Genomic DNA, 15,346 nt, shown 5'->3' with positions numbered 1-15,346 from the left:
ACCCAAAAATTTAATATATATATATAAGTTGCCTTTCGTGGTCCCTCCAAAACACCCGAACTCCTGGCCAGTTCGATTTCTTTGCTTCTTGAATAGGATTTACCATATTCTGTTTGCCTTGTTTCTTGTACCAATAAATAAATAGATGAATTCAGTGCAAGCCGTTGGTTTCGATTCTCTTACATCTTTTTATTGCTTGATACGATCTAACTCACATTACTTGATACTGCAAGATAAGAGGAATGAAATGGTTATTTAGATTGGCAACAATGGCATAAGTGCTTAAACAGGTAATGCTTATCTGATCAACTCTGACTATTATGGAAGAACCAAATGCATCAGTATAGGGATTTACCTCCAATAACCTGTTATAGTATCATATACAACAAATTTTACAGTGTGATAAATTATGGTGAAGAATTGAATCTCGAAAGAATGAAAACCTGAAACTATTAACCTAAACAAATCAAAAGAATTACTCTTTCAACTCAATTGCATGATACAACTATAAATTACAGGCGGTGTGGAAAACTCTTAGCCTAGGGCTAGTGGCTGTTTAATAACTAAGTTTTGTTGTGTTACTGTTTTCATTCCTTTCTTCTTCTTCTTCTTCTTCTTCTTCTTCTGTTTGTTTACACATGCAATCTGGCATGGGAAATGTGTACACTGAACCACTTGCTTTCTTCACTTCACCTCCCTTCACATCACTGTGGTGAAGCATATCTCTCATCTGCCGTTTGAAGGTTTCCCATCTATGAAACACACAAACAAAAAGACAAAACACAATTAATTAATATGGGCCGTTAACATTACGGTTAATTAAGATACTATTCATAGTAATTTTCTTGTATTGCATGCAGTGGTTGACAGTTAAAGAATTCCAAAGCATCGCCAGAAGATAATGGCTTAACATGTGGCCTTTAAAAGTGCCTTTAGGGTTCTCATTAGCAAAAAAACCCAATTAACAGGACATTTAAATTTGCATTTTGAAAAGATTCTGAATCAAAAGATCTAACAGATTATAAAATTCGCATTCATCCAACCAAAAGGAAAAATAAACAGAAATAGATTTTTAATATGATGCTTATAACGAACAGCTAATAGGTAAAAAGAAAAGAGAAGAGACAAGAGGCCATGCTCAAAAATGCACAACCAACTATGAAGAACTTGTGCTGGATCAAAAATAATAACTACTAATAACTTGTGATAGTGAAGCTGATCATTCAAGAAGCAGAGCAATTTACAGCTAATCAGCTTGAGGAACCCAGCATAACATGGAAGAGGGATGTGACAAAAATCTAGAACTTAAAACAAGGAGGACAGTTAGCTTATTAAATTCAAAGCTCTACTAAGTTGGTGAAAAAAATAAACATGAAGTCCCATAATAGTTAGTTTTACCATTAAAGCTTCAAGTAGTGATGGAGGCAGCTATTTCAGTTTTAAACTATGAGGGGTTTCAGGCAGCCAACTCAACATGAGTATATTTTAGCAGTGAAAACATGACAGAATGGACAGAGATACAGATTCGGCAAAATTAATCCACCATGATGAACAATTATACATATCTTGGCCTTCCAATATTCACTGGCTGCTCAAGGCAAGCTATTTTCAGTTCAATCAAGAACAAGATGGGGAAGTAAGTTGAGAAGCTAAAGGGAAGATGTTATTCAAGACAGGGTAGGATGTGCCAATAAAGGCAGCAGTCCAAGATGCACTCACATTTCAAATGACCTGTTCTCAATCTATCACATTTGATAATGCCACTATGAGATGATTTTCCCAGGGAAGTGATGATCATAGACAGAGATTTGAATCAAGTAGTGACCGCCGAGCTAAGAAGGATGGTGGTACTGAAGAGAAGGATGCCAGAATTCATCTGAGCTCAACATGATTACATTTACACGCAAGACGCAGAACTGATAGGCTTAGGATCTATCAGAGAATGATCACAAAACCTTAGCAACAAATTGCAGACGCATGGAATTTTAAATGCAAATGGGCAATGCCACCCAAAGTAATTGCTTATACAAAGATGAGACCTAAAACACTGGCTTATAACAAGTAACTAATCTGTCCAAAAAAATATAGTGAGAAGAATGAAATAAATTTTAACCGCAATTTACCTGATATGAGGGTTATCAAAAAGCAGTGCTAATTTCCTCTTGTCAGGCTTAATTGTTTTCGCATGTCCTCCATATAAATAGCGTCGGTGACCCATTAAGAAGTGGGGAAAGTTTCCACCTTGTGTCGTGACAAAAACTTCACTGTGAAGGCAAACCGTGTAGTCAAGTGCAGCTAACCTCGACAAGTGGCCCTACATTACAAACTACAATGTTACAAAATTGAACCGTTTCTAGCTTTCTTCTTCCTCTTTTGAAGTTAAAAAAAAAAAAAAATAGATTCTGCTCTAAAAGGAACAGTAAACAAAGCACCACAACAAGTTAAAAGCTTGATACCTTGAATGGAGCAAGTTCCTCTGGAGTGGCCAGTGTATCTTTTGTTTCTAAACGCGGAAACATCTGTTTAAGTGGAGCCATGTATTTTTCTGCTTTGTAAATATTTCCTGCTGCGACAAATACTGATGTATTATTATCGAAACCCATGCCCCTAAGCATCATTCCCACCTACAGAACCGCAAGAAGATATTTGATTAAACAATGAATAAAATGACAGCATAAAAAATGGTATAAAATTATGCATCAAGATTAAGATATTAAGGAAGAGAAAACAAAGTGTTCATACAGGTGACAGGCCCATCTCAAAAGCAAATTTTGGCTGATGACAACTATCCTGAGGATCGTAGTATATTATCTAAGAACTTATAGGGGTTTCAGGAACTATCTTATTATAACACATCATCATATTTAATTGGATGAGAGCAATGCGATAAATAAGGGCAATTCACAAGAAAAGCTCTGATATATAAAGTTTTTTTAATCTTGAATTAAAAATGTATAATATGCAAAGAAATCTGAAATGGATGATGAATAAAAATGTGGTCATAAGAAATACAGTAATAAAATATGAAATAGAAAAGAAATGAAAAAGGAAAAGTTACTTTCATGTTTATATTTCACATTTACTTTCCTGATAGAAGATTTCAAATAAATAAAGAACTTACAATGTTAGCTTGATTTAGATAACTCATATCTTGCTTGTACTTTGAACAGTAGGCTAAACTTTGGGCAACAATCAACTATGCTAGTACTCTTCTTCATCTACATAAGATTTTTTTTAATTATTATTACGATTCTGCATTGCCTTTGCTCATTCAAAGTAATAGTTAGTCTTTCAACAAAGCCTTAAGCTCAACTAGTTGTCCAAGTTTCAAACTCTAGTTTTGCTACAAAACTGTGTCCAATGCTTTAAACCTAGGGCTATGAATGAACCAAATTGGATTGATCCACTTTGTCAAAACTATTAACATCTTTTTCAGATGGCTTGATCCACATCTTTTTCAGATTCATGATAACTCCCATCATTCTATCTGGTTAATTGAAGAGGTTGAAATGCTCACAATTTTTGTCACAATTTCTCTACAAACACCCTAGCAACAATAAAAGATAATTTTATAAATAAAAAATGTTTCCAAATTCACGACACCATAATACAACCTTGTGTTTTAAGAGCACTAAAGTAATTTTTAATTTTTTTGAAGTAACCTGGTATAAGAAACATCAATCAGACTACCATTCTTGCCATCAAGAGGCCACTTATTCCTTAGAGAGCATAATAGTTGTAAATATTGATGGTAGAACTCCTAGACTCTGTGGAATTTTATCCATAGCTTTGAGGGGGTGGCATGATGGTCATCATCCAAAGAGATTGATATCTAAAACATCATATGGTTGCAATCGGACGTAACCCTCAAGCACCCATAGCAAATGCCTTAATAAGTTAAAGATTGGTTTTCCGTCTGTTTGTTTGTTTTTCTTTCTTTTTCTTTTTTTTTTTTTTTTTTGGCCTGTCTCAAAGGGGAAACTGTGATGGCTAGAACTTGGGACTTACAACTAGAAAATCTCAAGTTCAAAGTTTGGGAATGCAGGTCGGATTTATAGATGGGAGAGGCTACTTACCATCATATAGCCCAAGGTCCACTGAGCCCCCATATGTACTATGTACCAAAAGTAAATATTGATTTTTGACAACGCAGCAAACATAATTCTATTACTATACATTCTCCCCATACAAATAGTGGACTTTTTAGATTGTGGAGTTCATCTGAAAAAGTAGATGTCTAGCCTATCACGTGACTGTATTTTTTGTAACCTAAACACCAGCAGCCAATATCTTTACAAATTTCAAATATTGAACAGGGAGAATTACCAAATAAGATTGTACTGATATTTTATAAACGTTTCAATGGGAACATTAGCTAATTAGATCTCATCTATTGTCTTTCGTAAAATAAAGAACACTAATTGAACAACTTGATTGAGAACATCGCATAGCATGCCTTAAAGTGACCCATAAAGAAAAGCAAAATAAGTTATAGTTGGATACCTCCAAAGGAGTTAAAGGGCATTTTCCATCCATACGATTTACACCTGGCCTTATAACTCTGCCCCTTCGCCTAAATTTTCCTCTCCAACTTCTTTCTCGAGCAATATCCATCTCATGTCTTTCTTCTTCCCCACCATCATATTCACAGCATGAAAATGCAACCATGTCCTTCCCAAAGAAAACATGTATCTTTCAGAAACAGAATACAATTCGGCTAAGCTTTAAATTCAAGAATCAATGATTATTCATCCATGTAGAAGGAATAAGAGGAGCACCATTTCAAACCGAAGATGCACTGAAACATATTTTCCTCCACTATGGGAGCTATTCTTGACCATCCTCTCTACCATTTTACCAGCAAGCATCCTTATAGGTTCAGAAAACCTTAGTGCTTCAAAATTGGATAAGCACCGAAGCCCTTGTACGTTTGAAGAAACTGAATATGCCAACCTGTTAGAAAAGGGTGCAATGCGAACAGCCCTGGAAAAAGTGGAAGCCTATAGCAATAAGATTGTTGTATATGAAGTGCTGCAAATCTATGTCAACAAAGCCTAATCCCCTATCGTCAAAACTGAAGCTTGTGGAAGGTTAGATGACATAAAAATTATGATAAGTTTATATATCCTAAAATTAGCAGCTCTCACTGAATATAACTCAGAATATCGGAAAATATAAGATTCTCTACCACAAATACATGTAAGACTTTAAACAACCCAAAAGAATAATAAACCTCAAATTTTGCAGATAAATCAGAAATATACAGCAAGAATTAAATTCATAAAGAAGACTATCTTCCAGCCACCACAAGGCATCTTTAATAAAATAAACTACACTGAAGATCTACACTGCTATCAATAACTACTTTGATTTGGAAAAAAGGCTTTTCAATTTTAGATTTGACATTGAAAAAACCACCATGGACAAACTAGAGATGAAATTGGTTTCATTTGCTGAATAGATAATGGCAAGATAAATTTTGTCTTTCCAAGTTTTTTCGGTTACAATGAGATTCTACAGGCTGAAATTTCAAGGCAATTTGTTTGGGCACTTTGCAGTTGTAATTTGGACGTTCAACTGATTATCTTTCCCAAACCACAAGGAATGAAGGAAAAGGACTCTCATAACTGATTCCAACTAGTTCCCAAGTAAAATTTAGTTAAGCTGATCAGAGCATTCAACTTTTTGTAGCACAACATATTGTTCTTATCCATCATCCTTCTGTCATAAATTTGTTTCTTCTAAAGGTGAATATACTACCTTAGTTCCATCTGCCACTCATACAAAAATCAAAATGGAATTGGACAAACATTAATATTGATTCAATTTTATCACAATTTTGCTCTTTCCACACAGAGAGGGAAATTGGGAACTCATGATAAATAAAAGTAGAATACATACCCCATTGCCTCTAGTTTTGGAAGAACCTTCTGAAGATAATGGGCTGGACTTGACCAACCTTTTACTCTCAAATTAACAATATTGCTGATGTTATTGTCAAACCTCTGAAGTACATCTTCTGGGAGCTCTCTGACCACATTCACATGATTTTTAAGAGCATGTACGAAGAATTCTTCATCAAATATATCTCCAAACTTGCTGCAATGAATTGAAAAACGATAAGGAAACAAATAAATTTGAAACATCTTAAAGCACAAGGTGAAAAATAAAACATTCTTTATTGTGATCAAACAGCGGTTTTAATAAGTTCAAAAATCTAAGAACAATCATAAAAACAAACCAAAAGTTATATGAAATATTTAAAATATTTGTATAAAATGGACTCTTTCAGATAATAAGTATATATTAACTGAACATATAGACTCCTTTTCACATAAGTACATCATTTCTGTATCAAATGGTGCTCTCAAGATGCATACATTTCTCCTTCAAGTCTAAGAAAAGAGGCAGATTAAGAATGATGCCTTTTGTTATCTCATACTCAATTACTTTTTACTTCTTTATAGGCAGTTGACCAATAAACAAAATAATAAATGAATACATCATTTCTGTTTTAAATGGTGTTCTCAAGATGAATGCAAGGTGACCTCATTTCTCCTTCAAGTCTGAAAAATGGCAGATTAAGAACTATGCCCTTTTTTATGTCAAACTCATTTATTTTTACTTTTTTATAGGCAGTTGATCAATAAAAAATATTATAAAAAATAATAAACTCAAATTCTGAACTCCAATGCGATTAGCTCAAGTCTCTTGTGATTTCTAAGACAAGTAGCAGGTCTTGCTATTAAATGCCCAACTTTTACAAGGATTTGTCTACCACTAATGTCAGAACTCTACTGACTACAGCCTACGGCTTCACCATTTAAAAATTAGTCCATCACTAATGTCTACAAAACCTACTACCAGATCCTTGTCTTTCATTTCGATTTGAATGATATACTTCATAAAACTACAGAATGAACAAGAGCAAGGGTGAGATGACGGGCAGAGGACAAGATAGAAAGAGAGAATAACACTTTTACTAAAATGTTATTTATCTTAATATAACAGGCATCAATAGGACCAACAAGAACCACATTCTTAAGTGTCTGCTTAACTACTGCCTCCTGCTGAACACCAGCAGAAACCCAGTGAAATTGCTTATGGATTAACAACATAGGCCTCATGGAAACCCCAATAACCAAGAGCCATAAAGCAATCTTCTGCAAAGAGAGAACGGCAAAACAAAGAAGAGAAGAAGATGACAAAATAATTCCCAATTCATTCTTTTCTCCTCTCACTTTTTAAATATTATTGCCTCAAGAATCATGAATCATAAATGACCATATCCAAAGAGATAGAAGCCACTTTCAAAAAAAAAGAGTACCCACGCATTAAAGAAGATGCCTAATGTTAGCAACAGCTAGGATAATCCAGGTTCTGCCGATTGAGCAGCCAATTGTACAAATGCTACCAAGTAGCCAAAGAGGCAAAAGACTAGATTGCTTAATAGGAAATTACCTAGTAAAAACATATAAATAACTTGAATTTTGTGAAAACCCAAACATAAAGATACTAATAGAAACCTTTAGACATATTAGTAACTACAATGTAACAATTTCATCAAAAATCCATTGCTTATACGGAAAATAGCGAATGGTTATCTAAATTCATTTCAAACATCAATTTAGTTAGAATATGCACTATACAATGACAATGTTAATGATGATTACCTAGAATCTCGCCAAACACTGTTTAAATGAAAGATTGGAATGAGAAGAGTTGCATTTAGCAGCCACGCCACTGCCACTGCATCACATATCTGTATTAAAAGCATGAACAAGCAATCAAATAACAGTGACATTATTTTATCTTCCACAATAAATAATTGAAAGGCAACTGAACGTTCGCTAATTCCATTCCTCATATGAAAGATTAAGACATACAAGTTTGCAGAAACTCTTACTTACCCTAGTAACACACTCTGGTTCAGATTAAATTGATCATTGATCAAACCACCAGAAGAAACAAAGGTTACCAGGGCAACATGCCTAAGAGGCCATTTTCCCCGAGATTTATCAATTGGCCCCAACTAATTAAAAATGGTTCAGAGTATCAATCTTTCAGGAAAACAATTGAAAAGATCAAAACATGCATACAAAGAATTTGTTAGTTATGGTCTCACCGAAAAATAATTAACTCCATCAAGTGCTAATGCCAAACACTTAAATGTATTCAGATTACAATAAGCCAATCGTTTTGCATCTTTCAGCCATCAATATGGTAAAGTCAATATCATAAACCAAAAAATATAATCCCTGCATATCATAATAATGGTCCATACATTTTATTTCTTCAAAGTCTCAAAATGTTTTTGTACATTTCAAAGCCAAAGCATAATCATTAACAACATTCCACAACTACCATTATTCTTTTACTCAAAATACCAATATTTGTAAGCAGTAGAGGAAAAAGTTTTAGAAAGAACAAAACCATATAACAAAGCAGACTATTTTTATGTATAACGATAACAAGGGAGCATGAAGAAGAAACAAACAGGAACTAACAACAACATTAACAGGAGCAAACAAGCATTCTGCACCATCGTTTGATTGTTTGAGGTTTAATACAGGCAACCAATTTCATTAAGAACTGAAACATACCGATAAGCGTTGTTGATTTAAGCCACCATTTGCTTCAATTATAAGAAAACCGTTAGACTTTGGCAACTCTGAAAAACCTTGAAATCACAAAAAGCAGCATTTAGCTTCTCATATTTACACGAGGCAGAAGAAAATGGCTAAATAGAACTGCTGATACTATCAATCTGATGACAATTAATGCCCTTCAATTTTCCTATTAATTGTTAATGCTACATGATGATGCAGCCACCACAAAGTTATAGTATTATTTTCATTTTTCCAGACCTGTTAGCATTTGTGTTTCCTGGAAATTGAGAGAGAGGGAGATGGAACAAAAGCAAAGCATTTAAAATACACGCCTAAAATTCTACAAAAGCTTGGAATATGAGCCCTCAAGCAGAGATTTTAAATTACCATATTTACAAGATCAACTTGGATGACTTGCATAAACCTACAAGATGAGGGTTGTAGTTTACAAAAATTGGAGAAAACAAATCAACATAATCAAGTTAGGCCCTTGATTGAAAACTCTGGTAGTTGAAATGATAAAACTCATACCTGTTCTAGAGATAATAGAGCTGGCACATGGCTTCCAACCTTGATGCATTTTCAGATTCCATGCTGTCATCAACTGCATGATTGTCATATGTCTTTCGTTAGCCAAACTTTATCATGGCTATGAACATATAGAAAACGTTAGATGCACAAGAGTAAATTATGCTTAATGGAAAAAATCTAGTGCACTCTGTCGACAGTATATTAGAAGGGGATTTGTCATTTATTTTCCCAAAGGCCGTTATCTAAACAACTGAGACTGTCAGGATACAGTGGAAGTGGTTTTATTCAAAGACTACACAGTTTATTAGCTTGAACTCACTAATCTGTCCATGCTCCCACTGTGCCCTTGCATGACAAATCAGGCTGGGTGATAGAACATGAAGAGGTTGCTTAGATAAAGTTCATCCCTTTCAAAGGAAAAGGCTGGGACTGGGTTCTCTATCAGCACAGAAGTTCTTTGGTCTAAGGGCAGATGTGCTTGGCAGCTAATTAGACATATTAGAAAAGCAAATTTATCAATTTAATTCAGTTTTTGGTATCAATGGGTATTCAGTGATCTTCTTTTTTACAAAATCATGACTAAGGCATGATCATTGGGTCAGATGTTGGCTAAATTAGTTGAGTACTTTTCCTAATTGTAATGGTTTTAGATATCCAGTCCAGGTAGGACAAGTAGATATTTACCTATTTATATCAATAGCTATTGCTAGACGTGGTATAGTTGATTTGTAGAATAGATTTCTTTGATGAGAGTTTTGAAGAATTCACCATTTAAGCGATTGAAGTTTCCTTCCCTCCCTAACCCCATTCATTTTTGCTACAATGTTCTAGCCTGATTGTTTAGAGAACAAGAACAACATCCATAAAGTTCTTATTCTGGTTTCCCTGCGATCCAGAAATTGCAGCAATCATTCTGCTCAAAATTCCAGTTTTAAGATAAAATCTTAATTCAAATAATATTTAATTCCTAAGCCCTAACTCCAACCATAGCCAAAAACCTTATTATCTATTTGAACTCCTGGTTCACCATGAACCCTAACTAGGAAAACTCCCCTAACCTACAACACTGAGGCAGCTACAACATGGATCATGACCCATCTCCAGGCTTCATAGGCTATAACACATTGAATACACACTTTTGCAAGACAAATAGCATAGTGCAGACCAAAATTTGACAACAACGCTATCTGCCAGAGAAAGAGATGGTTTAGATACTCTCTGTTAGACCAAGCACAACCAATACCGTGAGACTTTGATTGTCTTACTTTACATTATTACTCTTAGATCCCCACACCAAGTGGTACAATGCATAGACAGCCTAAATGCAGCAAATCAAGAAAGCAACATACATTCTTAACTCATTTTACAAAATCAATGTATAATCTTTACTTATTTCAGAATATAACCAGTATTAAAGTTCGCATTTGTTGTTTCCCACAAATTCGATTCAATCCCCAATATTTTCAGCATGCAATAAGAATTACACCCTATGCCATTTCATCACGTCCATATTTAATCTTAGAAATCATAGATGCTACAATGTCTTCTCCAAAACACCCACAATTTTCATTCTGTCGCTTAATTAAATTATATTAAATATCTATAAGCTTGATATTCCAACGTATATAAAATATATGTACAGAAACCGGTGTTCCTAAAAATAAAAATTTCATAAAAACAGCTTAGAAGTCTCAAAATAAACTAATAAAGTACAAGAAAGAGATAAGTAGATGCAAAATGTATATATATATGTATATACCGCATTGTAACTGGCATTGCTCTCAGCCTCCATAAACGGCCAAAGCTTCTGAAAAACTTGAGGACTCCGATAAACCGACCCTGGTGGCGAACGCCTGTGGACAACAACAACCGCATTTTTCAAACTCACAACATCGAAACCTAACGTGCCCATGAACAACAGCATTCCCGAAATGTACACCAACGGCGCAAACAAAAGCACGCCTTTTCTTCGAAACACCGCCGATATCAACACAAACACTATCTTATCCGCCGCGCTCTGCTTCCCGCCACGTCCACCACCCGCACTTCCTCCAGCTCCACTAAAGTTCTTGTAACGGCCATGGCGGAACCGCGGCGAGGAAGGCGGGGAAGGGGAGACCGAACGGTTACTACCGGTCCCGAGGCGGCTTAGGCCGTGCATTTGAAAAAAGAAAAAAAGAGTAGGATTTAATGGAGAAAACCCTAGAAACGAGCTAAGATCTCGCGGCAAAAGTAAGTGCTTAATTCTTCAGCAAGAAAATGCCTCATTTTCTTAAAAAAAAAAAACAAAAAGTCGGTGCCTCAGGGATCACGGACAAAGGCCAGCTGCTGCTTTGGTTTGCCCAGGGGGGAACGACTTTAATGGAGGGTGCGCACTGCGCACTATAAAACCAGCCAGCTTTCACTCCTTTTCCTCTCCCACTTGATAAACTCAACCGTCAACATCCGCCTACGCCATGGCAACGCCAATGCCACAACCGGGGTTTAATCAAAGTGGGCACCTCGCTCCTGGTGGGGACAATGGCCTATCTTTTGATATAAAAGTCTATACACAGAAACTGGTCACATTTATCTAAATTCCTTCTTCTTTATCCTCATTTCGATAATTCCACAAATATATATATATATAAAAGCTTTAATTATATCCAACCACTTTCTTTAAAAATGTTTATAAATATTAAATTTCATAAAAATAATATTTATTTAAAATTATTGAATAATCTATAAATTTATCTTACAAAATTTTAATTATATATAATAATAATAATAACAATTGAAATGCTAATTTTATTTTATTTATAGATAATTAACTTTACAAGTTAGAAATATTTTTATTTTTTCATATAATTGTTATTTACCCATAATTAATTTAGATTTATTTATTTAATTTGAAAATACATAACAATTCTAATTATATCGGATTATTTATCATAAAAATATTTTTATATTATTTATTTTTATTATTTATGATATATATTATTTATTTTTATTTTTTATTTTTTTATTATTTATGTTACATAACGGGACGTTTTTAATAACAAATAAATTCAAGTTTTATAAGAGTTACTTAAAATTTCACTTGTAGATAATATATTTTATCAGATGGGTTAGTATAAATTTGAAGATTCTTTAAATGAAGTACGTATTTGTTTTGATTTTTTTTCAACCTATTTATTTTTTGAAAACAAAAATCAGATCAAATAAGAGTTTTAAAAACTCTTTCAAAAAGTAATTTTATTTTAAAAAATAAAATTAAAAAAAAAAACTTAAAGAAAAATTGCAAAAAAAATTTCTCTTCTTTTTCCTAAAAATACGTTAATTTTTTAAATTTAATTTAATTTTTATTTCAGAGTTTTTGGGCTTATTTTTAATTTTAACCTAAAGCTTAATTTGTTAATTGGGCTAGAGGCATAATTCATTAATTGGGTTCAAACCCAAACTGCTAATTGGGCTTAAAAGGCAATTTGGACCTTGGGACTTGATGGCCACATTGTAATAATTCTAAAATAAAATTCAAAACAAAAACAGAAGTATGTTACAAAATATGAAAATACAAAAATTAAAAAAAAAAATTGGTGGGTAAGGAATTAAAGATACATTAATGCATTCATGGAAAGAGCAAGAACTATAAAACTTGTGTATAAAATTCATTACTCCACCTTATGATATTAAACCATTGATTACCGAAGAAAATGAGATTTAAATCATCTGGTCTTTGAACTTTATTGTCATCATCATCATTTTTTAAAATTGTCTCCCAAGTTTCGATTTGGGTAAAAAATCTCTCCAAATTGTTAACACTTTTGCTATGAAAGCGTTTTGAAGGGTAATTAAACTCCTTTAATTTGACAACAATATTTTTTTTGGTTGAAAATGGTTTCAAAAAGTTTAGCAATCTCTTCATTAAGGATTTGCCAAACTAGTCCATTGATTTATTGTTTGAGTAGTTGCTTATCCTCTCCTCTCTTACAGATTCTTCTCAATGCTAAAATCACTTCCTAAACACTAAACGCTCTATTTATCTTTAAATCAAAGATAATAATTTTTTGAAACACAATTAAGCTAAGAACTGGACTTTCTCTTGATCTTTAAATCAAAAAATAGAGGCAATTGTTAGTGCAAATAGAGTTTAGTTGGAATTCATAGAAAACTAATAAAATTAACTTCAAGACGTGATTTTGTAGATACTATTTTAAGATTTATTTCGCTCTACTATTCGGTATGTAAAAGAAAAATTATGCAAATAACCTTAAGGATACAATGAAGTTAACGTCTAATTTTATCTTGCATTTACGAGAATAGACCATTAGACACACAAGAAGGTTGCAAAGTTGTTTGGTTTTTAAGTCTACTTTCTGCAGTAAGTAAATTATAAGGATTTGAACACTTTTTACTAAATGATGAGAATTAAAAATGTTTATAATTCTTTTTTAAAAAAATTTCAAAACATATCACTTCTTTTGTTTTTGTTTTTTTGGTCCTATCTTCCTTTTTGTTGTATATCAAAACGGTTGCTAACGAATCCTTTATATAAACTTACAAGTATTTCTTTTTTAAGGACATAATCTTTTCATTAAGGTATAATTATATCTTAAACACACCTTTACATGTTATAAGATATAACCTTTGATTAAAGATGTTGTTCCAATAATTATTTTATAAAAAGACAACCATTTATACTACAAGACATAATCTTTAAGTAACAATATAAAAAAATAATTTTTCATATCATAACTTTTGAATAGTAGTGTTATAACCTTTGAATTTGAAAGTATTTTTCCAAATATTACTTTACCGAGAGGCGTAACATTTAATATGAAAAACCACCAACCATCTAATAGTTACAATATGTGACATAACACTTTAATTGATATGTCTTTTCAATAATCACAACTTTTTATGTGAAAAAATATAACTTTTCATATGAAGAGGCATAATTTTTTATTTTAAAAATACAATGACAACAATTTCATTTTCGAAGTAAAAAAAGAAAGCTATTAAAATTACTAAAACAAAGAAACTAAATAAATTGGAAAGCAAAGACTAAAAGGTAAAATATTTTGATCCTTCAAGTTATAGTTATAATTTTACGTGAGTCCATTAATATTCAAAATGAGCAGTTCATTTCAAATGTATAAACGGCGTTAACAAATAAACATAAAATGTCTAAAATATCTTTTTTTTCCCTTTTTTTTCATTATTTTCACTTTTCTCAAGTCGGCTGACGATGTATTTTTACACAAACTAGCCACCCTGTGGACAAATATGGCAGTGGAATGCCAAATCAGGTCAGTTCTCCCCTGAGGGAGCTCAATCTTTACGCTCCTTGGGGGAGGGGGAGCGCACTCCCTTCCGGCTGACCAATGCTCCCCTAGGCTCCCCTCTGACAGCAAGGTGGTTTGTTGGCGAGAGAAAAAGGTCGAGAGAATTTTTTTGGAATAAGGTATAAAATGATTTTTAAAATAAAAAATTATAACTTATATAGTATGTTAATTTTTAAAATTAATAAAAAATAAAATTATCTAATAAATATTACCACATCATCTAACTAATGATAACATTAGTAATTGATTGAAAGTTGAATTTATGTGTCTAATAAAAAATATTCTTTTAAAATAGATTGTTTGTTTCAAATATTAATGTATTTGGGGTGAAATTATGACTAAAATTTAAAGGAATCAAAATATTTTACCTATAACTAAAAGAAGGAAAACCAGGACCAAATTGCCTGAAGCACAATCCGTGGTGAAAACCAAGGCAAAAAGTTGCAACGGTTAGAACTAGAAAGTGTGTTTACATTGGAATAGGCAGCATTAACTGTTTATAAACAAAATGAATTAAGCATTTAAAAGTCAAAAGAGTAAAGGATCATTGGAATGCAAAGTTAAATGCCTTCGCCGTTTTGGAGTTTCTTTTCCACATCTGGCTTTGAATCCAAAAGTCAAAGAAATTAAAAATTAAAAATTGGTTTGTGGTTGTTACCCATTGGAAGTTGGCACATGTTTTCTGTTGCACGTCAAAAAAATGTTAACTTGTGCACTAGATGTAAAATAAGTGTAAATATTTCAAAAAAACAAAATTTAAACTATTTTTAAGATTCAAATGAATTTTAATTTTTATGAGCTAAATAAACTTTTATAACTCACAATTGATTAATTATTATTAGTTATAATATCATTTGTTATTTTATGCGGTGTAACGTTATC

The 15,346-nt window shown here is 32.8% G+C and overlaps 1 protein-coding gene across 1 annotated transcript; it reads right to left on the bottom strand.

Moving 5' to 3' along the window:
• Positions 1-297: 297 nt before the first annotated feature.
• Positions 298-11,697, bottom strand: LOC18592984 (O-fucosyltransferase family protein). The gene is made up of 10 exons (XM_007019973.3): positions 10,900-11,697; positions 9,141-9,213; positions 8,604-8,680; positions 7,674-7,762; positions 5,902-6,099; positions 4,779-4,983; positions 4,504-4,671; positions 2,457-2,624; positions 2,124-2,314; positions 298-752 (listed from the first exon to the last, which is right to left on the bottom strand). The coding sequence occupies exons 1-10, from the start codon at positions 11,299-11,301 to the stop codon at positions 557-559; spliced, it is 1,767 nt and encodes a 588-aa protein (XP_007020035.3). The 5' UTR covers positions 11,302-11,697; the 3' UTR covers positions 298-556.
• Positions 11,698-15,346: the final 3,649 nt, after the last annotated feature.

Source organism: Theobroma cacao, chromosome 8, assembly GCF_053813885.1.
Source record: "Theobroma cacao isolate CCN51 chromosome 8, ASM5381388v1, whole genome shotgun sequence".
Lineage (NCBI taxonomy): Eukaryota > Viridiplantae > Streptophyta > Magnoliopsida > Malvales > Malvaceae > Theobroma > Theobroma cacao.
Note: the sequence above shows the minus strand (reverse complement) of the source record. Positions and strands in the feature narration are given on the sequence as shown.